The following is a 27,649-nucleotide window of genomic DNA, read 5'->3' on the forward strand; positions in this document are numbered from 1 at the left end:
ATAGTTTATAGTTTAAAAGTTAATATTTAATTTATCGTTTCTGCAAAACTTTGAATGCACGGATGATTAGTATTCAAAAGTAGCGAGTTTTAAAACTAAATTTGAATGATCAAAATTCAAGTATTATTTATTTAAATGTAATATCTATCTTTATGGAAATCTTTAAATGAAAACCAAACGATCTGAATTCAAAATATTACATTTTAAATTCTAAGCAATGCTATTGCTTTCATAAAAATATTTTATTTTTTACTCAGAATATATATCTAAAATATTTTTCTATCATATCAAACATTATTGAGTGTTTGTTAGCATAGATGCGATTTGACGAAATCCATAGATATTTAATTTACATAGTAGGTTTATATTAAAATAATTTAAAAGTTATACTTAGTGTTTAATTTATATTTTAAACATAATAATTTATCCAATCATCGCAAAATTGATCTTCGTACATAAAATTTATGTAAAATGATTATACAAAAAAAAAAAAAAAACTTTGTATAACAATAAACTACTAGACTGAACGTTAATTTTTTGAATGCTTATATTTTATGAAATCTTTGCATAGTAATATATTTTCGATGAATCACTATGAAACCTGCCGTAAGTATTTAAAATATTTTAGTATTCATGATACTAATAAATTAAATACATTAAAGTTTTATTTTTACCAAAGTTATTTAAGAATACTCTTACAATATTTTTGAGGTCAAACTATTCATGAAAATCAATAATTCTGCTAGGCAAGGCGTTTACATAACCTGTAGAGTTAATTTCATCAAAGCGGTAGTCAAGTACAAAAATCCCGTCTAGCCATTTTTAAAAAATTATTTTCTCTCATTTATTATAGAACATTTATTTTATAGCCGACAACACTTTTATTTATTTTAGTACTAAAGTTTTATTTCAAAGTATTTAGACTAAGTCATGTTTTCAAGTTTATTTTTTTCGTGCTTTTATCAAAAAATAAAATACAATAATGAGCTATTTCCGAGTTTTAGCATAAGTTATAAAATGAGTGTTAGAAATGTATGTTTTAAAAATAAAAATTGTAAGCCAAAATTTAAATATTACAACAATTTAAATGATATATTTATAAGTTTTTTTTCAATATATTTTCAGATTATGAGATATAAAACTATTTTATAAGTATCTTAAATATTATTATAAATGTAATATATTTTAATTAGTTTATATACATGACATAAAACATGCTAAAATAGTTTTAAAAGTTATGTAGTTCAACAAAAGTGTTGAAATGTGAAAATTCGTACATTCCTATACTTTGGTTAACATCGAACAAAAAGGTAATTTATATTATGAAGCTATTTGTTTTGATACATTCGTGTAATGTTATGCAATTCTTTTATTGTTAGTTTGGATGTATTTTATTCTAAAATAAAATTATGTGGTTGAACAGTTAATTTATTATTTTTAATAATGTTTTAGAATATTTTCATTTTTAAATTATATTAAATTTGTTGAAAAGTAAACTAATAAGTATTCACTGAAAAAAATTGATCAATTTTTATTTTTTATACTCGACCATGTATGATGCTATATTTTGTTGCTATTTTTATTTAATTTTGCTTTGGTTCTTTACAATTTAGGTATATATATATATACGTATTTAATGGTTCTTTTTTTCAATAAATCATACATTTGTTTTAGATTTCTATTCACCATGCGTGCATAAATCCTACAATGGATGCCCACAATGCCTTTCAGGATTTTGTTAGCCATGGTTACCAATATCTTTGTTGGTTTTTATAAAACGTATTATTTGATGATATCGTACTACTGATGATATCGTTGTCTATAAACAATACATCGTTTTATTTGCTATTGACATAAATTAAATAAATCATCTATAGATAATAAAGTATATTGTTACTATCTACATTTTATAATCTAATATTTATTCGCATATATGTGTATCATAGTATGATATTAACACGTGTTTTATGCTATGTTTACATATTTAATGTAAATAATATACGATAAGATATTAATTATTAATTATACATCATTGTATTTGCATAAATAATGTTCAAAAACTATGAAATGGAAACTAAAAAGGCAAGCTTTGTGTAGATTGTATACTTCTCATGTTTCTTTTTTCTTTTTGATATAAAGAAGTCAAAATTATATTTTATTTATATTTAGGAATTTAATTTATAATCAATAATTTTAGAATCTTATTATTTTAATTTTGTTTAGCTAACACTTGAATTGTTTTATTTTTTTATTCCTCTGAAAATATATCTTTAATTCGATTATTTGTAATTAATTATAGCTCAACCTTAAAGAACAAATATTTAAAACACCTTATTTTGGTATTTAAAATAATATTGTTCACTATCTATGTTCTTAATTTTTGTTTTCTCCACTCAGTGTGTTTTTTTTTTTAAATATGATGGTTTTAATTACCTGGTTGACTTATATATATATATATATTTGGAGCAGTACTTATCTTTTTTCACTTATATTTCTTGATTATTAAAATACTGTTAAATGTATAAACTAATTAATACTAATTAAAATATGGATTGAAATTTTTTTAGTATCTATATAATGATCAATAGAAAAACTGAAATAGTTTATCGTATAGTTATTAAAGAAGTGATAAATTATTTTTAAAATGGATAAATGTGTTATTCAAATATTATGTGGTTTATTTATTTATATTATTTTTGATAAATATTACAATTTAATTGAAAAATATTCTTCCAGAAAAAAAAATAAAAATGAGACAACTCATAAATAAATTATAAATATACAGATGTTCCAAAATAATTAATCTAATTAAATTATTATATTTGTTGTAAAAAATGAATAATTTATAGTTAGAATGAGTTTTAAAGGTTATCAATTGCATTAAAATGTTACAATTTCTAAAATTATTCAATTTAATTCTCATTATTGCATGCCACAATCTAATCAATAATTAAATTCCCATCTAAACCTGTTGAAGCTTGTTGACCATAATCAAGTTAATGGTTTTTTGTAAAGTGAATTTTCAGTTCATCAAGATTCCACAGAAAGGGGAGGTATATGGACAGTGTCTTGTGTACCTCATAAGATGAAAAATCGAAGACTTAAAAGCTAGAAGAACAGGGCGATCAAAACAAAGGTTTTAGATATTTATATATATAAATATTAGTAATTATATCATTTAGGTGTATATCGGGCAAGTAATAAAGAATCAAGATTACATTAATTAGCATTGTAATAAAAACATTAAGAAATTTAACAAATTTTAAATTTATTCTAAATTGCAATTACTCCAATCTTACAATGAATAAGATTTTTTTATATCAGATAAATTTTTTTGGAAAATCCTCTAGTTTTTTAAGTATGGTAATATTTAAATTTTATTTGTAATATTATTACAATTTTGATATTTATTTAAGTAATTATTTAACCTTTGCAAGACATATTACTTTATTATAAATATAATGCTTACTGATACGTTTCTAGCGTGGAAAATTATATCGATTATAAATGTATAGTATAAGCAATTTGATATGATGGTAATTTTGAAGAGGTTAATAAAAAATAAAATATTTCCTCTGTGTTTTTTTACATATACAGTATTAAATTATTACCAGCTATTAATACAGCCACCGTAAAAAGCCCCCCCCCCCAAAAAAAAAAAAAAAAATTTATACAGCAACCAAAGCAAATATAAATGTTTTGCCAACGCCAGACTTACCTCTCTTGGCTCGCGGACGGCAATGACTCGTGATCTGATCGGGATGGGTGGGAAATACAAATAATAAAATAATAACGAAAAATAACAAGAACAATATACAAGTAATAAAATGAATGTTAACTTTTATTTGAACAAACAGAAAAAAAACTTTGTTACATACATAATAATAACGCAATCCAAAAGAACCCTCTGTCCTTTGCGTAAAATAATAACAAGATAAACAAAATAATAATGATAATAGGAAAGGTACCTCAATAAAAAACAGTGAGTTTTGGATCCTTTGACCGGAGCTGGCAAGTATTCGAAGTTGGACTTGACTCCTCTTGACCCACCGGAACTAGTGAGAAATGTCGGAGTGGTTTTTACACTCGCATCAATGATGTAATGACGAAGAAAAGTAAAACCAATAAAGGCATATATTGAATGATTAAAACTTGTGGCTATTTTCCAACTGGAATAAACTTGACCACAGAACAAAACGGCAACACATACTCTAATATACTAATAATGCGTACACCAACGTATATTCCAGACGAGTAAAGATCGCAAAGGCGCGCAACGTCACAACATTGCCGGACGCCGCACGTTCCAGCTGAACGGCGGCGCTCGATTTCTCGACCAAAGGAGTGTCCATTATCATATACCAACTTGCGCGAACAATAAACCAAAATAAATAGATTTTCTGAGATATAATAACGATACGATTTTTACATTGACCCATTTCTTTTTGTTGTACTCTAGTTATTATAAGGAATGTCTTACACAATTGCTGTATAACAGTTAATATTAAAACGGCTTTTGTCAACATCTTAAAATTACATACAGGCACATTTCTAGATATATTTAAACTATTTAAATGCATTTCATTATTATTTTTATTATTATACCTATAGACTTATTTAATTATGATTTTAAAAATATAAAAAATATGCAAATTTATATTTTATACTTGAAACATTTTTTGTTATAAAATATTCACAGAACTTATTCATGAATACAAGTTTTATACTAATGGAATCTTTAGAATTATTAATTTTATAAATATCCCTTTTCATCAGTTTATTAAAAAAGAAAATAATATATATACAACTTTTTTTTTTTTTATTTATAAATGTATTATTAAGTTTCATTGTTCAAGTTTGCAGTAATTGTTGTTCATTTGAATATATTAATAATTTAATGTAACTTAAAAATATACTTTTTAAATGTTTATTAAATAATGTATTTTTTGCGTCTATAAACAGAATAAAAGAAGATTACATTTGCCTCATGTATTTAGTTACCAAATTTATTATAAAACTGTATTTTGTATCCAAAATATGTATTACTTTTCTGAACTCTTTAAATTATTGATTGCTAAAAATATAAATAGTGTTTATAATCAAAAATCATATAAAAGCTATTTTATTTTTCTTATTAATTTTACGCTTCGGCGATATTTTTATACCCGTTAGTGTATTCATTACAATTTATTAATATAAATTAATACAATAAAATACATTATTATAAATATTTCAGTGATGATAACTATTAAAATTATATTATTTTAATTAATTAATTTTATTGTTTGATAGTGCCGTGCCTAGGGTGAGTGAGAAGTTGCATGTTCACCGGGCTCCATGACCACTAGGACACCAAAAGCTTTTTCATAATCTAAGTAATATTACTAAAAGTTAACCATATTAATTCATATTTTTTTCACGTTCAACGCAACAGTCACAATATTATTAACATTGTCCTGATCGCCAGTATCGACTACCAGTCGACAAATACAGTGTTCACTTTGAATTTTGATGTTTTATAATTTTAACTTTTAACTGGTGACAGGCACGTATCTATGGGGTTTTGACGCCTCCCACTCTCGGAATTTTTACGTATCGGCAAATAGAATCGTAATTCTTTATTATTTAAATCAAATTAAAATACTTTATTATTTAATACTTATGTGTAATTCAAAAATATTATATTCTATTGTGGTACAAAAATAAACCACTGTAGAACGATTGAATTTCAAATAGTATTTTATCGAGGAGACACGATACACGTAAGAAACGTAGAATAACGTAATTTATTATCTAACAATATTATACGGGTATTTTATTTGAAACTTGACCAGAATTTGCTTTAAAAAAAGTTATCTAAACTTTAAACTTTCAGCATACCATGTTACGTAGTCTATGTACCTGAAAAAGTAGTTTTGACTAAATATTTAAATATTTGTTACGATGTGAAAAATGGGTAATAGTAAAAAATAATCCATTGAAATTATGGATATTTTAGATGTATGTGAACGTGATCATGAATAATTCGCCAACCAATTGCATGTATTATACAAAAAAGACAAACCGGGGTCGATGGCGATAAAAAATCATTCAATTTTGACCATTCATTCCTAATCCGATAGTATGCGGTTGATAGTGCCGGATCAGTGTCAGGTGGCGTGTAGCTCGTTAATATTTACTAAACGTTAAACAAACATTCAAGTATAATCTGGTTTCTAAAGTAAAAAAAAACCTTCACTACATAAGCCCGTGTAAATTTCCCGGTGTATGCAACAGCAACACTGTAGTGTTGTATTAATCGTTGTAGTGCTGTAGGTAATCGATGTAAAACGAAACAGTGAAACGCAGCTGCTGTATATATAGCCTGTAGGACGTAGGTATTGAACATTATAATAAAGCACATCTGTATCCAATATCGTTTGACCGTTTCTATTGTTCTGCGTACATTTCTCGTTATATTATATCATACCATACACAATATTGATTCGTTTACGCTCGCAATCGCTTGAAGGTTAGTTTCTGCTTGAATCCAAAAGTCCGCCGGGAACGCGAATCAATAGTTATATATTAAATTAAATGCTGTTATTAAAGGCGTTAAAACGAAGTTTTAATTTCAAAACATCGTTCAAATTACAAAATATTAACAATATAATATTGATGAATTATGCGTAGTTAAAAACTAAGGATCTAACCAACTGTAGTTAGCTGAGTATCCAGTATAACAATCACGTTAGTTTTAGATTTTTACGTTGCTGATTTAATTTTCTACATGCCCAGGGGTCGTCGGATTTCGTAATTGAAAAACGTGTTTGGGGCGGTTATATTTCGTTTGTCGCCGCAGGCTGCTGCGTCATTGACTGCACAACGATTTGTGCTAGAATTAGGTATTTATTGGTGCAGTATGAACACCTATGTAATAATCAATATATGAAAATTTTGAGGAAATCCGACATGGATAAAATTGCACATGATGTGTCTAGTGCAGTGCAGAGTAGACATGTGGCAACAATAGAACGCATAATTGATACATTGATACATATTTTATATTATATTGTTTTTAATATAATATAATAAGAATAACTATATTTATATTATTATATCAACTTGGCAACTGGATGATTCTTTGCCCACGTACATGATGTTGTGATAAGATGCGTACCTATTATACAATATTATGTACAATAATATCATCGTCTGTGTAATGGCTTGTGCTATGGCCACTATACTATAAGCTGTAGCTTGTGGGACGAAAGGCGATTTCGCTTAGAAACGAATCCATTAGAAGAGACGCTCGCTGAGAAGTTTCTATAAAATATTATACTCAGCCTCACCCTTACCACCTTCACATGCAAACGTACACTTATTGCCGATACTTTTTCTCGCACGCCACTCTCGTGTGGCCCCCATGTATTATATTCAATCATACAGCTTTATACCTATGAGTTATATATATATAGTGTGTGGCGTGCGAACAAAAAAACGAGTGTTTTGAATTTAAATGCTTCCGACACTAGATGCTCACTATTTAAATGGAAAAATACCTGAAGGATTAACAATATTTTTTAAGTGCGTGTAAGTTCTTTTACGTATATTGGTTTACTAGAACAAAACGTACGTATGATATTTTGAATAATCGCATAAACCGATAATGTAATGTATATTTTGATTGCATGAATTCATTATAATATACCTACCTACTCGACACTCGCTGTATTTAATGTAGTTAATAACAGTGATTTATTTTTAGTGATATTCCTATGAATTTATGTGTTATATTATTTGCGAGAAATATTTATGACAATTTTCGTACAATAGAAATCGATTTAAAATATTTGTACGGTTATTAAGTATAGTTTATTCGTCGTAATTAACATGAATATTATTATATTCTACTCTAACTGAATATTGTATGTGTCTAATGGGGAATTTATAATACACCAGGGTGGTATGTATGAATTAATCAGGTACATGTTCCGTTTTCAGTTGTTCGGCATCTGTAGTTTAATATTCAAAATACATGTTCATTGTATCATAAAATTGTGTCAATTTTACTATTTTATAACATTTAATAATGTAATGGGATTCACGAGGACGGAAACATTAATTTGTCAAGCATTTCATTAATATAATATTATGCTGTACTCAGTTTGCATTGATTTATTTAAATATATCCTAATGCCATACAATTTATTATCGTTATATTTTTGTTGTACTGATATCATTCTTATTATACTCGCCTACGATTTTCCTTAATGAGAATTTAATACAGAATTGGAAGGCCTGGAGTGGATGCACAAGTTAGACATGAATTAGAGGCGGCCGTTGTTCAGGTGGAGTTTTTGATGAACGAAGGAGCGTTAATCACGGTAACCGCTGACGATAGTTTACACCTGTGGAATTTCAGACAAAAAAGAGCTGACGTTGTTCACAGTTTAAAATTTCAACGAGAAAGGTAAGGAATATATTATAGGATTTAAAAAAAAACTATTTACTACACTATTTTTTCTTCTATAAATTAATCACAGTACATAATGTTTATTAAGTTTAAAATGCCTATTGTACTATTTAAATGTTTCCAACTGATGGTCAATTGTATTAAATATTGAAATTAATTAAATTATTAAGTTGATGTATAATTTAAATTATATTGGTTATTCTTAAAAAATAGTTCAATAAAAAGCCATTACATATAAGTTGAATTTATTTAAATTTAAAACCTAGTCTCCAATTAGATGCATAGTTTTTCATAGCTAAATACCACGTTATAAATATAAAACTAAACTTTATTATGTAAATATCAATAAAGTATGATGTTCTTGCTGTCTACTATTTCAATTTCTAAATAGGTCACAATGAAAATAATTTGTTGTTATTTTGTTTTCAAAATTGCAATTACTACAATATTTCAAATCATAAACTAAATTCGTTCCAAGAAGTTATACTATATCTACATTTATAAAGGACACAATGCTACATTATTTACAGACTTGTGATTTTATTTACTTACGGTCAGAATTGATTCCATTTGTGTTGTTTTATGTAAATACTATGTATACCATTGTAAGATATTATTATTTTTTTTTTTTTAGAATCACAGTTATACACCTTCCACTCCGTAGCAAGTGGCTGTACGTGGGTTCCGAAAGGGGAAATGTACATTTCGTTAACGTCGAGACGTTTACCCTTTCTGGCTACATAATAAACTGGAATAAAGCTATTGAAGTGTAAGTATAACAATATTTATACGAAGAATTATTCTAAAATACCATTGCCATAGTTAGCCACAAACTTTGTCGGCAGTACGTAAATTTTTATTTATAACGGCGCCCTGATCGCTGCTGGATACCTATAGTGGCGTTGGTTCCATTACTACAATCCATTACTATACCACTCGGTAAATAATCATAAATAATAATAACAATATCGTCGGTGAAATATATACTTACATAATGTCGTATTTCTACTACTTTTAATAAATACCCTCAAAACAAACCAGTGATACAATAAATTGTGCTTAACATTGAATTTCTGTACAAAATTTAAATGTACATTAGAGATTTTCTTCCATTACTGACACTGCTACATATACGGCACGCCAGTTAAGAAAATATGCGTTTGCTTTTTTAAGACGTATCATGTAAACTCGCAATGGACATATTCTTACATACGATATAAACTAAAACTTTGTCTACAAACACACGCGTAATTTTTATATATCTATGTATGTGTGCATCTGGATAATAAAGTTTGCCACATTATACTTGTATGCATAATGTTAGGTTAGATATATTTTAATGATACTCGTATATATATATATATATATATATATATATATATATATGGCAAGTTACTTTTGGTATGTACGAAATCGGCAGTTGTTTCTAGTTAGCGCTGCTCTAGTGAACCGTAATAAGCATATTTTGACGAACGGTTATTCAAGAATTTATCCCTTTGTTCGCGTCTTTTGTGCGAAGCAAGATCAACTTTAAAGTTTTTATGTCAACGAGAAAAACACATAATTCATTTTTTTTTTTAACATTCCGTAGTATAGGTGTATGTAAGTGTTTATAACAATATTTTACAGCAAAGGGAATAGTATAGGTGTTTTTTCTGTTTTATTTTGTGGTTAACACTATAAAATGTGGATGACTTACAAAACATATTGTCATAAGACATGCCTGAAGTATACAACCTATTCAACGGCACCGTGGAATGTATAATATTTGCTAAATATATTCTATTCATATGTATGTATATACATATGATAACATATATTATATCGAAGTAATATTGACGGCAATGGCTACAATAACTGAAAAACGTGAAATTTAATGCGCATTGCACTATACATTTTTCGACGCATGTAACACAATTTAGAAGATTTAACGAGCCCAGCGGTGTTAAACGAAACTAAAAAAAGATAGTCATTGATGATAGTTATCGACTAGAAAAACACACGTCAAAATAGCTATTTTTCTGAATGGCGTGTTTTTTTTTTAATAAGTTCTATATAATTTCACTATTGAATCTTAAACCTGTTTATAGTTTTTTTATTTTTTTGTATAACTTGATCGTAAAAGTTAATACTTTATTCTCATTCCCCAGCGACGCAGTGGATAGTTTATGTTACATACGACATAATATAACAATAATAACATGACAGTAATTCTGGGACTGAGCCGTTTTTATGTTGAATATATAAATAAATTAGGATTTTATAATGATAAATATGACCAGTCAGACTCGGAGTTACATTTGCAAAACTATTTCGATCATTGTGTATTGAAATTGGTAATCACTATTCAATAAAGTAAAAATTATAGAAGTTGTTTTTTGTCATTGTAGGATTATTAAATTCTTTTCATATACAATTTTAATATATTATTTAATGTTCATTACCCTAATATCTCAAAAATAAATATATAGATCAAAAAATATTCTATCAATTTTTTTATTTCATTCGTAACAGATTGTAATCTTAATTTCAATATTTGTACATCTCCCTAAATATTAATAGTTAAATCAATACCGTTATGCGTTAATTTGATTTTCTATGGTTTAGGAAGATGTACAAATGTTGAAACTAGTATTACAAATTGTAACAAATAAAATAAAAATTGATAGACTATTTTTTATTTATTTTTTTTTCTGACATTAAGGTAATTGACTTTAAATAATATGTCCGAACCGTATACGAAAAGCATTTAATAATCCTACGGTAAAACCGAACATTTTCATAATATATGATTTGAGATATTATTTGATGTATTTTAATAAATTAATTTCATTATTAGTCGAATCTACCTACAAAAAAATCAAAAAAAGTATTTAAATTTTTTTGACAAAGCTATAACAAAAACTAGTCATCTCCATGTCGTCGGTAACGATCTTAAAACGCTCGACCACTGGACATTCTTTATTTTTTGTACTGGTCGATGAGCATTTTTGGTACCCATCTTGTTCACAATTTGTGATATCCGAGTTTTTCCGTGATTGTGTAGACAGTAGTATGTTGAAGATGAGGAAATTGATTAACCAGGGCACTACTAATCGTTAATTGACGATCAGATCGCAGTTTTTGCTACACTTGAGAAATGGTTTTGTTGGTAACTGTGCCTGCACGAGTTTAACTGTGTTTCGATGGATCAATATTGAAATATAAACAAATGGTCTTTACTTTTCGAATATAACTCGTAGGTTTCTGTTTAGTATATTTATAGTATTATTAACAAAATATAAATGTTATTTTTTCTCGATTGTGTTTGTAAACGAAGTATATGTGAATATTAACCTTTTTCTATTAATTTTCCTACTTATACTCGTATATTATTATTATGATCTCATACTAAGCATAAAGTCAAAAGCAATAAGAGGATTATCAAGAAAATCTGCTATCTGGGTTATTCATCATCGTATTGTAATATATATACATAATAATTACATATATATAGCCATATAGGTACTCTCACATGGAATCGAGTTATTTTAAAACTATTCAAGTCTCCGAATCTGGGGTGATAGCAGTATAGTTAGAGCATTATTGTTTGTGTAATTAAAATCGTAATTCATTAGACCCATTTTTCACACGTAGCCGCATCCTCACCCATCCTACACATGTTTTATTATACAATGCGCATCTATCAGTTACTACCTTAAAATTCTCCAGCCAACGGGACCAGTTATATTATTGTTTCACTGTGTGACGTCACTCCCACATTCGTACCGCATTGCCCAATTAATAATTTTCCAATTAGATTATAATGTATATCAAGGTAATTTTTTAAACATGCTCACCCCATTTTTATACTTAAATTATGCATGTATTCAAATTTTAAATTTTGGAATTTTTAAATGTAATTAAAGATAATATTTTAAAGTACTTAGATTTTTCACAATATTTAAGGAGTATTCTGTGACGATATCAACTTTGGTTTTTCAAACAAGAGCATATTATGTTTTAAAGCGAAATGTGAATCAGCTAATTTTTCTGAAAATTGTGATGTATTGTAATCGAAATTTGAACGAAAATTTCCGGAGTTATTATCCTTTAAATACTAGGAAATAATGATTATGCTTATATCTATAATCTATAAGATAACATACACGATAAAATAAAAAGGAATTTGTTTTATACTAATTTCCTTTGTTTTGAAAATTGTCAGGTGCAATATTAATCCATAAGCATTTAGGAATAAGTAGTAATTATTAACGAATATTTTATATTGCATACCGAATTATAATTATTAAGCCCGTATTCATTTACCTGAGTATTTGGTATAATAGACTATTATCCTTATTCCCTAATATTTAAAGTAGAATAACTCCGGAAGTTTTCGTTCAAATTTCGATTACAATACATCAATATTTTCAGAAAAATTAACTAATTTACATTTTGGTTTAAAACATGATCTCGTTTGAAAAACCAAAGTTGATATCGCCACAAGATACTCCTTAAATTTTGTGAAAAATCTAAGTACTCTAAAATATTGTCTTTAATTACATTTAAAATTTTCAAAAATCAAAATTTGAATATATGCATAATTTAAGCATACAAATTGGATGAGTATGCTTAAAAAAACACCCAAATATTACCCTTATCTTCTATTTAACTCTCATTAAACCAATTTTATGACATACAACACTATATGATATATGATATATAGTATTTGTGGGTACGGACTTAGTATTTTTATAGCACTCTTATCAACCGCTTAATGTGTGTATGTGTATTTAATTATATAAAGAAGATATCTACAAACCACACGTTTTTGTATAATTAAATTTCTATGATTTATAGATATTTCATGAAACTTGTTTCGTATCGTATCGGTAGTGTAGTTGAAAATAATAATGAAAAAGTAAATGTATAAAATATTAAATAGGTATACGCATAGTTGTTAAATATTTTTATCCAATAATTAGATTTTATGAAAAATGTCATGAGATAAATTCAAATATTTATAAATGTAGGTAGTAGGTAAGTAGTTATTTTTAGAGTAAAAACTGAAACCAAATGACTAATAGTTTTGTTTTTAATGCCATTCAAATTTCAAAATGTATTATTCGAAATTTAATTATTTTGTCTGTTGTTGAAAATGCATTACAAACGAGCCCTTAAATAGATCCTTTAGAAACGATTTGCTCAAGGCAACGAATTCAAAGAATGTAGTTTTAGGGCTTTGTACCTACCTTTTCTTGAGAGAAATGTGAACAAAAGCTAAATTATTTGACCAGATGTAATATGTATTTTATAAAAGTTTTGTATTTTAATTTTTGTCTTTCAGACTCTGACATTGTGTTTATAACAACGATTTCATGGGGTTATTCGAATATGTTTTCAAACAATAGTGTAAGATAATATGTAGTAGGGCCATGTAAAAAAAAAAAATTAAATTAAAGCCATTAATGAGCCAAGGAAAGTAAACAAAGTAAATTTAAAAAAAATGTAACTTTATTTTTAATAATTTCGGTCGAAACTTATGTTTTTATTTTTATTTTTTCACATCAAATTGTACAATACTAGTTCATTGTTGATACAATAACTTTATTACCTACAGTGGGTTACGAAAACGTCAAATTTAAATAACGAACATTATTATTTAGAGTATACAACTCCATAAAACCTGCCACGATCATGATACAGAAGTTATTCTCCATTAGAGCACAGATGTAGTTCTCTTAGAGATAACCAGCATCGCTAGAAAAGTGTTATTGAGGAACTGCCGTTATATACATTATTGTCCCCGGCAGGATGAATTTTGTAACCTAATTTTGTCTTGAGTTATCCCGCGAGACCGAATTATCCGTTGTTTTTTATCTTCTGCATAGAGGAACGTGTATATATATATATATATGTTCGAAACGACCGACCATGTTAGCCGCGAAAAGGCCAATCAAAATATAGCCGACAGATATGTCCTTCACTCATATATATATATATTTTATAATTTTTTTTTCTGATTATGTAGTCAGTCGCAATAAGTCTTTCGGCAAACAAATTGTAACGAATACATGAACAAACAATAATAATAGTAATAATAATTCAAATATATAATAGCCATACACACTTTCGACAAATTATTATTATCTGTTTATTTATTTATTCTAAATCTATTGTGTATCGAATTTCATATTTTTTTGAAAGTATGCATTAAGTTAGAATTCTATATCGCGTACACTTTACACGTATATATTTAATAAAAGGTCACGGCCAAAACTTATATTTTTATTACGTATGTATATAGATATCGATTATTTTCTTATCAACACTTATGATTGTTTTAACTAATAAAATTAAGTGTGTTAAGTATGGTTGAACTACTCAAAGTAGATAGACAATGTGACTGACAATATCTGTAGTGTATTTTATACTTCACGCGTTTCTAAGATTAACAGTAAACAAATGTTTTTTTTTTTTTTTTAAATCTTCACGTATCTTAAAATCTTTTAATTATTTGCTATCAGGATAGTAGTTTTGTCAAGTATAGTTAAAAAAGTCTTTGACTAAATGAATACATATACACAAACATATATATATATATTGTTTATTTTAATTATCGTTTTAGTTTTGACGGTTTAATGACAATGATAAGACATAGTGACAATTTAAACTTCCACATCATACAGTATTTAAATAAAAACAGAATACATTAAAAATTAAAAATATTTCTAAAATAAAAGGTCATTTTTGAGTTTTTTTTTTATTAAAATTAAATTAAAAATGTTATGTTCTTATGGTACACAAGAAAACAAAATGTTGCTTGAATAATACTATTTACTTGTATTATCTAACTAATTTTGTAACAATACCATATAAAGTATAATTTTATAATAAAATAAATCTTAAAAGAAAAAATATTGTAATTCAGTCTGTTCCCAGGGATAATAATATTTTTTGATCCACTTACTTATATTTTTAATTTAATTTATTTTGTTAAAAGCTTATTTTTATGCATTTAACATTGTTTAATTTTTTTATAATTTTTGAGAGCAAATTATTTAAAATTTATCAAAATCAGGATTGTTTTTCAAAATCATTTTGTCGCAGTTTTCTCTTCGCAAGATAGGGAATATTATAAAATTTACTTAAATTAGGTAGAATATAGGCGAATTTAAAATCACAGTTTTAGTTCATAAGCAGTATTATTTATATTTACTGTGAATATTTGTTATACTCATGTTTATATATGCATAAGTTGTATTTATTAAATTATTCAGTATCAATAATACGTCAAATATCGTTATTTTATTTTCAAAGTTTTTGAACTTCTCACATAATATTATGGAGTTTTTTATAATTGTATTTAACGGATCCTTGTCAATAGATAGTGGTCAATTGATAGCGCGACAAATGATAGTGTAATGTTTTTTTTTAATTTTGTTTTCCACAAATAAACTTTAACAAAGTTTTCAATAATTAAAATAATAATGATAGATTCTTACAAATAATTTATCTCGATAATTAAAATAATAATAATAATAATAGTTTTTCAGAAATAAACTTTAACAAAATTGTCAATAAATAAAAATATAATATAATAGTACCTGATTAAAACATCAAACTTGCAGTTGAAAATTATGTGCAACCCCTTGTAAATAAACTTCTATATTTCTATTATTATAATCACTGCATATATTTTTAAGTTTTTTTGCTCTACCATTGTATTTTTTTTTTTAATAGTGGTCAATTTCCAGCAACTAATTGTCCAACTTTCAATCGATTGACATGTTCTTCTTTTTGTAGTGCAGTAATAAATTTCCATATAGATGGATGAATCGATGAATTCAACATTGATGAAAAGCATTAATGCTAGCCCTCCACTGAATTATTTGTTTGAGGCAAATCTGCTTCACAAACAGTTCCAAATTGGAATACTAAATTTTGGTTCTCTACGATGTCTGCGTTGTAATCGTCCAATATAATTACTTTCAAAATAATCAATAAGTGGTGTTAAAAGCTCCTCGTTGGTTGAAAAGTAATTAGTCTCAATTAGAGTTTCAAATGATTCAATAACGTCTTCATGAGGTATGAATGCTAAAGCTAGTAACATGCGGACATGCAGAGCGAATTCGGAGTCCTCTTTATATTTTTATGATAAACCAATTTCTTGTATATTTCACCATACACACTAAAATAAGTGAAAAAAAACAACCATTTATAATCACATTGGGAAATTCACATTTTACTGCATTCATCGCTGCTTTTTCATAATCCATCATGACAATATTTGGGTTAATATTTGGATTAATCGATTTAACTGCTCAAAAAAATTGTTTGTAAGTTTCCTCTTTTTTGTCAGGTAGTAAAGCATAAACAAAAGGAATTACGTTTGAATAATGTATTCCATGAATTGTATATAATTGGAAAAATATTAATGGAACACTAGAAAAAGTCCCATCACAAAACCAATTTTCACTATTTTCCATTAGTTCAAAATTTCTGTTTGTTGCAAATATTAAAATACGTTTAGAATCATTGGGCTCATTATCGCACTGAAGAAAAAGTTTCCCATCAGTTGTTAATCTGAATTTTTCCGGAATATTAAAATTAAAGTCGACTGGAGGATTTAACGGAGCTGATAGCTTAGTTTGACGAACACGTTGTATGGTTCTTTTCAATGAAGCGACACTAGGTAGTTGACCAGTTACCGACATTTCTACCTAATATAAAATTATTATAAATTATATTACATTTAATAATTTTATTATTGATATTATCGATTGGTAATTTCACGAGTACAATTCCCTATGCAGCTCACTGCAGATACAACGCGATTATTATCTACCAACTTATCTTTATTACCTACAGAGGTAACACTACAAGTTATAAAAATATACGTAATGTACTAGCAGTGTCATAACTAGACTACTTGAGGCCTGTGTGCAAGCCCAAATCTTGAGGCCCTTAATTATAAATTTGCACACTCTACACACCCGGTTTTTACGACACTGTGTACTAGTACCTATACAAATTAGAATATTCTGAATGAAGTTAACAACTTTTAATTTATAAACTATGTAATAATAAAATAAACGGGTACCTGAGCTATTGTTCCTAGAACTGAGTGTGTCGATTCACATGTACTTCTGGCTTTTTCCTTCATTTCATTGATTTGTATTTGGCTTCAATTTTGGAAATATCTGGAACGCGATTATGGTCCATGTATTTTATTATTTCACCATTAGATACATGAACTCTTCCTCTACATTTTTGTTTATATTGCACACACCACCAAATACTTTTTTCCGGCTTATTACATCACACTGGTACATGAATCCACCATCCACCAAAATATTAGTGCCTCTTTCACTCTTTATATATTTTAAATTCATAATTAAGTAAATTATAATTTAATAAAATGAAAATTGTATCGAAAACGTTGTATACTTTCATTTGTCGTACGCTATCAATTGTCGTATACGATCAATTTTCGCGCGACCTATTGTCTACTATCTATTGTCTACTATCTATTGTCGCGCTATCAATTGACCACTATCTATTGACGGTATACCGTATTTAACTATTAAAATTGAATTAGTTAATAGTTGCATCGACAGTTAACGTGTATATTTTTTGTATAATGAGAATAATTTCTATATACAAGGTAGATTTGTAGCATTTATGCTTACAAAAATTAAAAGTAATTTAAATGTTTAATATTGCATACACATCACCATTAGTTTCAATAGTTTAACCTACTTTTATATTTTACTCATAACGAAAATAATAGATACATAAAACTTGAAGTTTATAATTTTTATCTCAAAAATGCTATATGATATGATATGTGCAATGTGTCAAATTGTTGACACCTCATCTGTGTATCTTTTGCAACATATTATTCATAAAAACCTACGAGGTGGGACTAAACTACACGAGAGTACACCGTTGCGGTGTCGTTCGCCGTGCGAAATTGTTCACGATGCCATTTGTCTTTTGCCAGACTACTCATTCCCATCCACAAAGATCATTCGTACTCCGCAGACCGCATTCCTCCGGAACTGCGTTTCTTGCTTTTTCTTCGTTCCAGACTTGTGTGAGAAATGACGGTTTGATAACACAGCAGGGCGGATGAATTTCATTATTTATTCTGTCTTGTATGTGAACAAAAAAATAAAAAAAAAGTATAAAAGAAAAAAATAAACCATACGGTCGTTTTGTGTTTGGGAATGGACTTCCATTTATTTATTTTTTTTTACTCCTCAGTAGTGTTTTTTCCGGCAAAAGAGGTTTTCTTTATGGACGTGCAGTTTTTATGTTTTTTTCTTTCTCACTGTCATCTTCTCTCTTCTTTTATACACTCTCCAACATTGCCCATAGTCTCTATTTTAGTCGGGGAAAACGCTATTATTATTATTATTTTTTTTTATTATTATTGTGTCGAGGTTTCGTCATTTCGGTTTATGTTCTTTGTTTGTCATAACGATTGGCGACAAAACATTGTGAGAGATGACTATTTCATGTATGTGTGAGTGGATTTGATAGATTTCGATTTTTGTTTCACATAAAATGACCAATATAGATTGAGAATGACGAACAATTTTCATACAAGCAAACGATAAAGATAAGCGCTAAGGACTATACGAGTGTTTGACGAAATAGGTGTAAATATATTTTTATAATCATGAAAAGATACTTAACGTTTTATTTAAGAGGAATCTGGTGTATAGTTTTTATTCTTAGAACGTTTGTTTTTTCTATTTATTAGAAAATTCTTATAGTATACTTTAATTCAATCATTTAAACATAAAAAAAACTTAATTTTAAGTTCCTAAAACAATTCATAAATTTAACTAAGGTTATATTAACTAATTTAGTCATGTTTTTATAATACAATTATTCAGAACATTGAAATTATAAAATTTCCTTATTCCTCAATTTCAATTAGTAATTTAAAAAATTGTTTTCATTTAATTTTCAAAGATTTTAATATCTATAGTATAATATTTAGTATAATAATTATTTTTTATTTTACTTAGTGTAATACAAACAACAAGACTAACAGAATTCATTAACGTAAAAAAAAAGTTTATTAAAAAATACCGTTAATGACCATGTTTTCATTCTTCTGAAATTATCAGAATTTTTCCATGCTACACACATACTCAACACTTTCTTCTTAACTTATTTTCTAACTCAAGGATACATGCTTATAAATAAATAAAATTCAACCTGAATTCTTACCATCATATAGATCAACAATTCTCCTGCTTATCTATTCTCCAAAACTTAAAAAAAAACTGCCGATAACTCCAAGTTTTTTACTGTGTATAGTACCAAACTCTTTTTTACAATAAAATTCTACTTATTTTGTTTAATTAGACCTTATCCCACAACATGCATTTTACAGTTCGTATTGAATCATGCATCCATGTAGATACCAATACTAACTAGTATTATTTCTCAAGTAGCAACGATAACTTATTTTATCCATGTTATATTATACTTTTTTGATCAACTGATTAACAAGGCCCTTTTTTCTGACTAAATTAACGATTATGCAATTGTATCTTTTATAATAAGAGTAAGTGATAACTTACAGTCACATAAATAACCTGGTCGATATTGTGTTTCAAAGTTAATAAGGTTAAATATGTGCGCAAACTTATTCATTAAAATATTGTTCCTTAATATAAAATATTATTAAAATCGTCTACACTAACCATGCACATCAAAAAAAATATTTAAAAGTTTATATAGATGTATAGAATCTAAATATAAGTTCTACCAATAAATTAAATTTAAAAAAATAATCTAAATGTCTCAGTCAAAAACTTTGTCTGATTATTAATTTCAAGCTTTATATACAAACGTTTTCATTATGTTAGCTGCAATAATTATGCCAAAAGATCTTCTACTAGTAGGATGTCGTGACTTGAGTAACTCTATTTCTCAAGATAACTAGTAAAAATTAGCAACTAACAAAATTTAAACTATTATTATTATTATTATTATTATATTTAGGCATATATAAATCTATATTCTTTTTCTTTGGTTTCGGCCAATCAAAACCATATCGATAAATATACACACTACCATATATCTTCGGCTATTTCCTACCAAAGGCTATTTGGTTCCATCGTACCAATAACTCTTAGATCTTTTATTAAAATTATAAAAATAAAAATGAACCAGATAATATAATATTGTTTAATTATATGGATTTTATATGCACTGCATAAATATTTTATTTAATGAATAATTTGTTTATGAGACTTCTGAAAATTGAACTTTTAAATTATCTCGATCTTCGAATGAATTATTTGAAATTAAATTTTCACCGATTTAAATTAATTTATATTCTAGTTAACTCAATATTTTTTGATACTGAAAAGTTAAATGAATTTAATATACCTTCATTTGACACGAAAAAAAAAAAACCAGACAGTATTGTATAATATATTGCTTTGAAATTTATAATTTAAATTTATATATTTAGGACTTAATCGAACCGTTCAGTAGGTATAAATAAAAATTACCGTGTTCAATTGAGTTCGTTAAGTGTCTGGTTATGGGTTTACTTTTAAACTTATCCAATTTATAATATTTTTAAGCATTTGATACAAACATCATAAATTGGAACGTTAATCATCACAACTGTCATATAAGTATTATTTTACATGAGAAAAATCATAATTTTGTTAAAAAAAACTTTTGGATTCTTTTAGGTCACAGTATCAGTAAAGTATGAGGATGTCCCTGTATTAAGTTAACGTACAACATACACATTATTATAACATCGGGATTTGGGATAATTGATTGATTGATTGATTGATTATGTAATATTATATAATATGCAATTTTGCCTTATCCTGTTTACTTAATATATCCGTTACTATTAACTGTTTCGAACTTACACACATATCGTAAGTTTTATAAAAAAGTAAAGTGCCGTTATTTCACTTAAGTATAAAATCTCTGTTGATGATGTCGTACGCATTTGAACAACAAATCACTTAAAACATAAATACAATAAATAATACAATACACTAGGTATATTCAAAAAAGAAGAAAGTAAAAATATTGATGCAAATTTGTAAAATCCAATCATATAGAGATTCGTAAAAAATAATTAAACGCTTAAGATTGTACACTCTCAACTTTGATGACTGCATAATATTTCTACCCGCTTAAAGATACTACAATTTTTTGAATTTCTGACGAGATAAAAATATTACAAATTATTCTCTACCCCTTGCATAATAAACATAATAGGTATTATTTATTTTTACAGATATTGTTTTATATCGTTAGCAAGTGCAAGTAAAATACTATCTCATTGTTTATTTTATTATTAATTCTGTGGCTTATAAATAACGTATATGATCTAAAGTATTAAGTAATATTTTCAAGTCTGCTTTTGATATCACGCTCGTATTATATTAGTATTTGTATTTTGTTCTCCATGTTGTGTCAGTTTTTTTGTTCATAGTACAATTTTAAACCTTCAAAATAATTTTAGGCCATTGCTGGTTTTTGTTCTCCAATGTAGTCACGACAAAAATCATAACTACCTTTGTAAAAGTGTCGCGTTTTGAGCGATAAAAGCTGAATTCTAAATCGAAACTAAACTAGATGCGTCATTACATTTACAAACTGGAGTAAAATTTGGTTAATGTAAAGACGTTATGTATCTACTTTAAGAATGGTCAACGTCTTTCCGTTAGTCAATATACTGATTTTCGAAAATAATTTTTCTGTATACTTTTTCTATGTTGTGTTTCTTTCAGGATCAGTGTTCAAATAATCAAATATGTTGTTAAACTTCGTCCAATTGTATTTCTGAGCACAAAATTATAAAAATATTAAAATCAATGTTTTACCCTTAGCAAATTATATTTTAGATTCTGGTGAATAAAAATATGTGATTTTATACTACAATATTGAACACAGTTATTATTCTATTGGTTTACCATATAAAATTCAATAATTAATGTACGGTTTTGTTTTTCTATGTTTATTCTTAAACAAAATTTTATGCAGGATGTTAATTTTATAAATTTTTTTAAATTGATTATTGATTTATGATAATAGGTATTTACAATTTAATAATTTATTTAATATACTTAATTTATATTTTACTTAACTTTAAAATATAGTTTATTTTCAGTTCGATATTTTTTATTTGTAGACATACTCGTATCCAAATCATAATATATTATGACAATACAAGATGAATCAAACATTCCAACAAAGTTAATAAATAAAATAAAACAATATTTTCGTTTACTTACTGCGTGAACAGGTTTTTTTTTCTATAGATCCATGAATTTAAAACTTAGTTTTTGGCGAGGTTTTTGGTATGCTATATTTTTAACGCTTAATGTATTAGATAAGTTTTGTATATTTTATATTTTTTTACATGTAAAATACGAGTATTTCAGAATTTCTTGTTATTCTTTCAACGAATAGATGCAGGCATTTAAAAAAGTTTTCCTATAGTTATCTTATTTTTATTTTCATACCTCATATTTCTATCAAATATTTTTACTTGATGTTAAAAATTGTTATTGCTTTACGCGTAACTGAAACCTTTGTATTATCGTTACCAAAAGCTGTATATTCTTTAGGCACTCCGTTATATTTCAAAGACTTTGATAAATAAATTACAAACATAGGTCGGTAAAATACGTTTTTACGTTCGATATTTAGTGTACAAGCTTTTGGTGCAGCACAAAAATAAAACTCGGTGTTGTAATTATGCTATACAAAACATGTTTAACATGTTTAGTCTTTAATAATTCAGGAATAGAGTTGTATAAGTGGCAACAGTTTATGTATATTATGTTCTTTAGCAAAGTTATGATATATAATAAAGAATATAAATAAAATGTTATTAAAAATTAACATCACTATAGACCACTACATCAGTAACTATCCAATATCCATCGTCTATCTCCTCCCACCAATTATACTTATAAACCAAAATGTTAACTTTTTTTCATTACTCTTGATATATTCCTTGTTTGGTAATCGTGCATGTTAAAATATAGATAAATATGTAGGTAAAGTTTATGATATACGTTATATTATTGAGTTTGTATCTTAGGTCTGTATAAAATGAAGTTTCTCGGTGGATAATTGAAACTCGTAAAAAGTGATATGCTTAGTTATGTGGAAAATCCAAAGTTTTCCGCATTCTTCTTGGTTTTTTATTACCCTTTACTTGCATTTTACGTGTGTATGTTCCATTACAAAATAAATAAAATAAAAAAAATATATTGATAATAAACCACTTAAGATTGGACAAATATATTATTGTATTTCCGTTTTCATAAACTTGTGAGGCAGTGTTTTTAATTAATTAAAAAAGTATTAATAAATATTTAATTTGTATTTATATTTTAATTACCTTATATAAGAAATTCATCAAAATTAATAAACCTATGTTCGTACATAGCCAGTATTAATTCGAAATACATTTGTATTTTACTGTGCCTATTTCTATAAATGAACAATAATTATTGTCATGTTGGTTGTAAAATAAACACTATTTAAACAATTATTTTATATTCTATAAAAAAATAAAATAACTCTATATTGGTTTTTAGATATTTTGTTTTAGTTAAAAGTTCCATGTCTGTTTACTTTTTAAAAATATAAAAAGAATTAAAAAATTCGAATTTATAAAAAAAAAAAATGTTAAGTTTGTATATGTTACATACAAAGTCCGGAATTGTATATTTCGCAATTAGTACAGTGATTTTTTTAAACGATGCGAATTGTACAATGTTGCTGTACAAAGTAACTAGATTGTACAAGTTACATTGTACAATTCGCGATGTGTACAATAATCACTGTACAGTGTACACATTGTATTATAAAATAAAATACGTGAAACTATAATTACAGTTATATTTTAAAAGTTTTTTCTTAATAAATATTACATATCAATATATCGTATAAAAATATATGTACCTGAGTATTTACATATTAGAATACCTACTACAATCATTGTACAAATCACACAATTTAAAAACATTTTCTAAAAATTACAATTTAAAATGCAATTATTTATACTATGGTAATTGATAGCCAATTATATGTAAAATACCACATAACGTGAAAAACCTAACTTAAGAGACTATAAGAGATAATATTGTCATAATTAGGGCTAGAACTTTGATGCAAAAAATTTTTATTTCTCGTGTTTTGAAATGTTGATCCGCGAGTATAAAATGTGTTTTAGATGATAATGATTATTTTAAAGTATATTTTTGTATTTTTTAACAATTTTAGAATATTCTTACAATTTTTTCATAAAGTGAACAAAAATTGTTGTGATTAACTAGAGACTTTCGGCAAACTTCTGATGGTACGAATAATAAATTATATATCACGACAAGTTATCGTCAATTACAATTTTGAATTTTAGAATGAATGATTAAAAAAACAGAAGTACAAAAGAACTAAATAATAGAAACAACGAACAATACTATTAAAAAAAAAAAAGAAATACGCTACTGTAGAATAATTTTACATTTTTTTTCCAATTTTTAATAAGTTACAATAAATATAATTTAAATACATTTTTATAGTGCATATTTTGAGTTTTTTAGGACATCAAAATCCCAGCCTTAGTTATAATATACAATAATTTTAAGTAGACAAATTATATTCGACTTGGTAATATTTAATTTTATAGCAATATATTTTTTTTATATGAAAAATTGTATTTTAAATTGTAATTTTTAGAATATGTTTTTAAATTGTGTGATTTGTACTATGATTGTAGTAGGTATACAAATATGCAATGACTCAGGGACATCTATTTTTATATGATATATTGATATGTAATATTTATTAAGAAAATACTTTTAAAACATAACTGTAATTATAGTTTCACGCATTTTATTTTATATTATAATGTGTACAGTTATTATTGTACACATCGCGAATTGTAAAATGTAACTAGTACGATCTAGTTATTTTGTACAGCAACATTGTACAATTCGCAATGTGTACAAAAATCACTATTCAAATTTCGAAATATATAATTCTGGACTTTATATGTAACATATATACTTATGTCAAACACTCGATTTGCCAATGAATAAATTAAAACAATATATCAATTTTTACCATATCTATATACATTTCTAGTTGATATAACTTATAAAATAATGATGTGTACAATTTTTTATATAATATTTAATGTTATCAGAATCTTTTATACTAGTCATGTTAGTAATAACTAATAATGATTACTATAATATTTTATTATCATATATTTCTACTTTTTTTTTTTCGTTAAAATTCAAATTCTATTATTTACCGCAGTGCTATATTTCCCAAAAAAAAGCCGGTTAATGTATAGTGATTCGATATATGCACCTATTACAATATTATATAAATGTACAAAATAACATGACCATGAGTGCGGTGTAAAATTTAATTAACACGTCGCGCATTGTTTAAATAATATTATTTTAATGACTAAGTGAACGTATATGTCTCCTACATGTACATATTTTACAATTAAATAATTTAACGCGTGCAACATTATTTTGACTAATAGTTATTAATTAATGCCTATAGAAAATCGGTTAAGTTTTATTCAGGAGACATATCAATATTGTCATCTTTTGAAATTTTTTTTTTTTTCGTTTTTTTTTTGAACAGTTCTTTTTGAAGAATCTGAATTTATCATAAATGGATAAACTTTGTTTTTATTTTTCTAATAATGAGAAAAGTGTATATTATTCTACTTTATAATTAGATATCAAAATTAAAAGTAGTAGATCTAAAAACCAATTAGAAAAAAAACAGCTAATGACTAAAAGGGAAGAAGAAGAGTTTATTTTACAAAACATTTATAAAGACTGCAGGGAATCGAAAAATAAAATAATTATATTAAATACCTAAACAAATAATATATATCGTAGTTGATACGAAAAGACTTTCTATATCCTAAAATTTAATTTTTTGAGACACAAAATAATTTAAAAATTAGAAATGACCTACAAGAACAAATTTTAAAATTGTAAAGTTATGTTAAATCTTATTTTGAAAAAAATTGAGTGGAAATTCAATATTTTTAGAAATAATGTATAAGTTGTCAAATTTTTAACCTTACATGAGAATATTATTTTTCATAAATTTTATTATGGAAATTTGCGATAGCAAATGAAATATTATACAATGGTAATTTATTTTCTTTGGAAACACCAAAACATCAAAATTGGAAATTTGACGCTTATGAAGTGTTTTCGTGTCAATGACGATTTATTTATTTATAATCATATATGTTTGTGGGGCCCAGTCTACATTTGCTCATAATAAGAATACAGCATTAGGTTGTTTTCTTATTGAATCAATTAAAATAAGTAATTTTACTAATTATCATTAATTTTCTATATTATTTACATTTTTTATAAGTAACAAAAATACAATTTTTATTTTTATTATAGATAAACTAAAAAAATACTAATTACATCAAATAATGTAGATATTTTATAGAGTAAATATTAATAATTTTAGTAAAACTTTCGACGGGTATCAACGTGACGAGGAACTTAAGACATTTACACGTAAAGTAGATGTATTATTTTATTATAATATTATAAACTCTGCATAGTATAATGACTATAATGTAATATATACCCTATGAACATTGTGTATTGACTATTGATGATTAACATGTCGCGGCCAAGTTACTTATCACATTATGTTACATAATGTATAGGTACAATACTAATATTATTAAACTAATTATTCTTTCCTCAATCTGCAATTAATCCTGTGGGCAAAAGTTTATGTTGACAAACTTCGTACATAGAGTCGTTTCTACCATCGTGTATGTAATTTATGATCAACGAAATTACAAATGCAATGTGGTTTTTGCAAGCTTTTAAAATTTCACTGAAACTTCAAACCGAAACCAATTTTTTTAACTCGTTTTCGTCTTTTTTCGTACTTTGTATCATTATAATATCATATTATGCTATCGTCATTAGTGTATTTTTTTTCTCTTTGATATAATTTTATATTGTTAAGGCTATTACTCAGGCTCCACGTCAAACTCGTTAAACTTGTACGCCAAATGATTACCGTTTTTATGACGCCACCACTCATGACGAAAATACTAATTCGCCGTAAAAGATAATTGTATAATTTCAATGGCAGAAATCTATAATAAAACTCAGGATT

General features: G+C 26.2%; 1 protein-coding gene across 4 annotated transcripts in view; it reads left to right on the plus strand.

Moving 5' to 3' along the window:
* LOC112597010 (syntaxin-binding protein 5) overlaps positions 1–27,649 on the plus strand; it is a 136,200-nt gene that overhangs the window by 54,900 nt on the left and 53,651 nt on the right. For all 4 annotated transcript variants that reach the window (XM_025342909.1, XM_025342911.1, XM_025342910.1 and 1 more), the window contains exons 3-4: positions 8,270–8,452; positions 9,090–9,224. In XM_025342909.1, the coding sequence (XP_025198694.1) occupies positions 8,270–8,452; positions 9,090–9,224 (318 nt within the window). The remainder of the gene's footprint in view (positions 1–8,269; positions 8,453–9,089; positions 9,225–27,649) is intronic.

The sequence above is a fragment of the Melanaphis sacchari genome, unplaced genomic scaffold, assembly GCF_002803265.2.
Source record: "Melanaphis sacchari strain LSU unplaced genomic scaffold, SCAv2.0 Contig36_pilon_pilon, whole genome shotgun sequence".
NCBI lineage: Eukaryota > Metazoa > Arthropoda > Insecta > Hemiptera > Aphididae > Melanaphis > Melanaphis sacchari.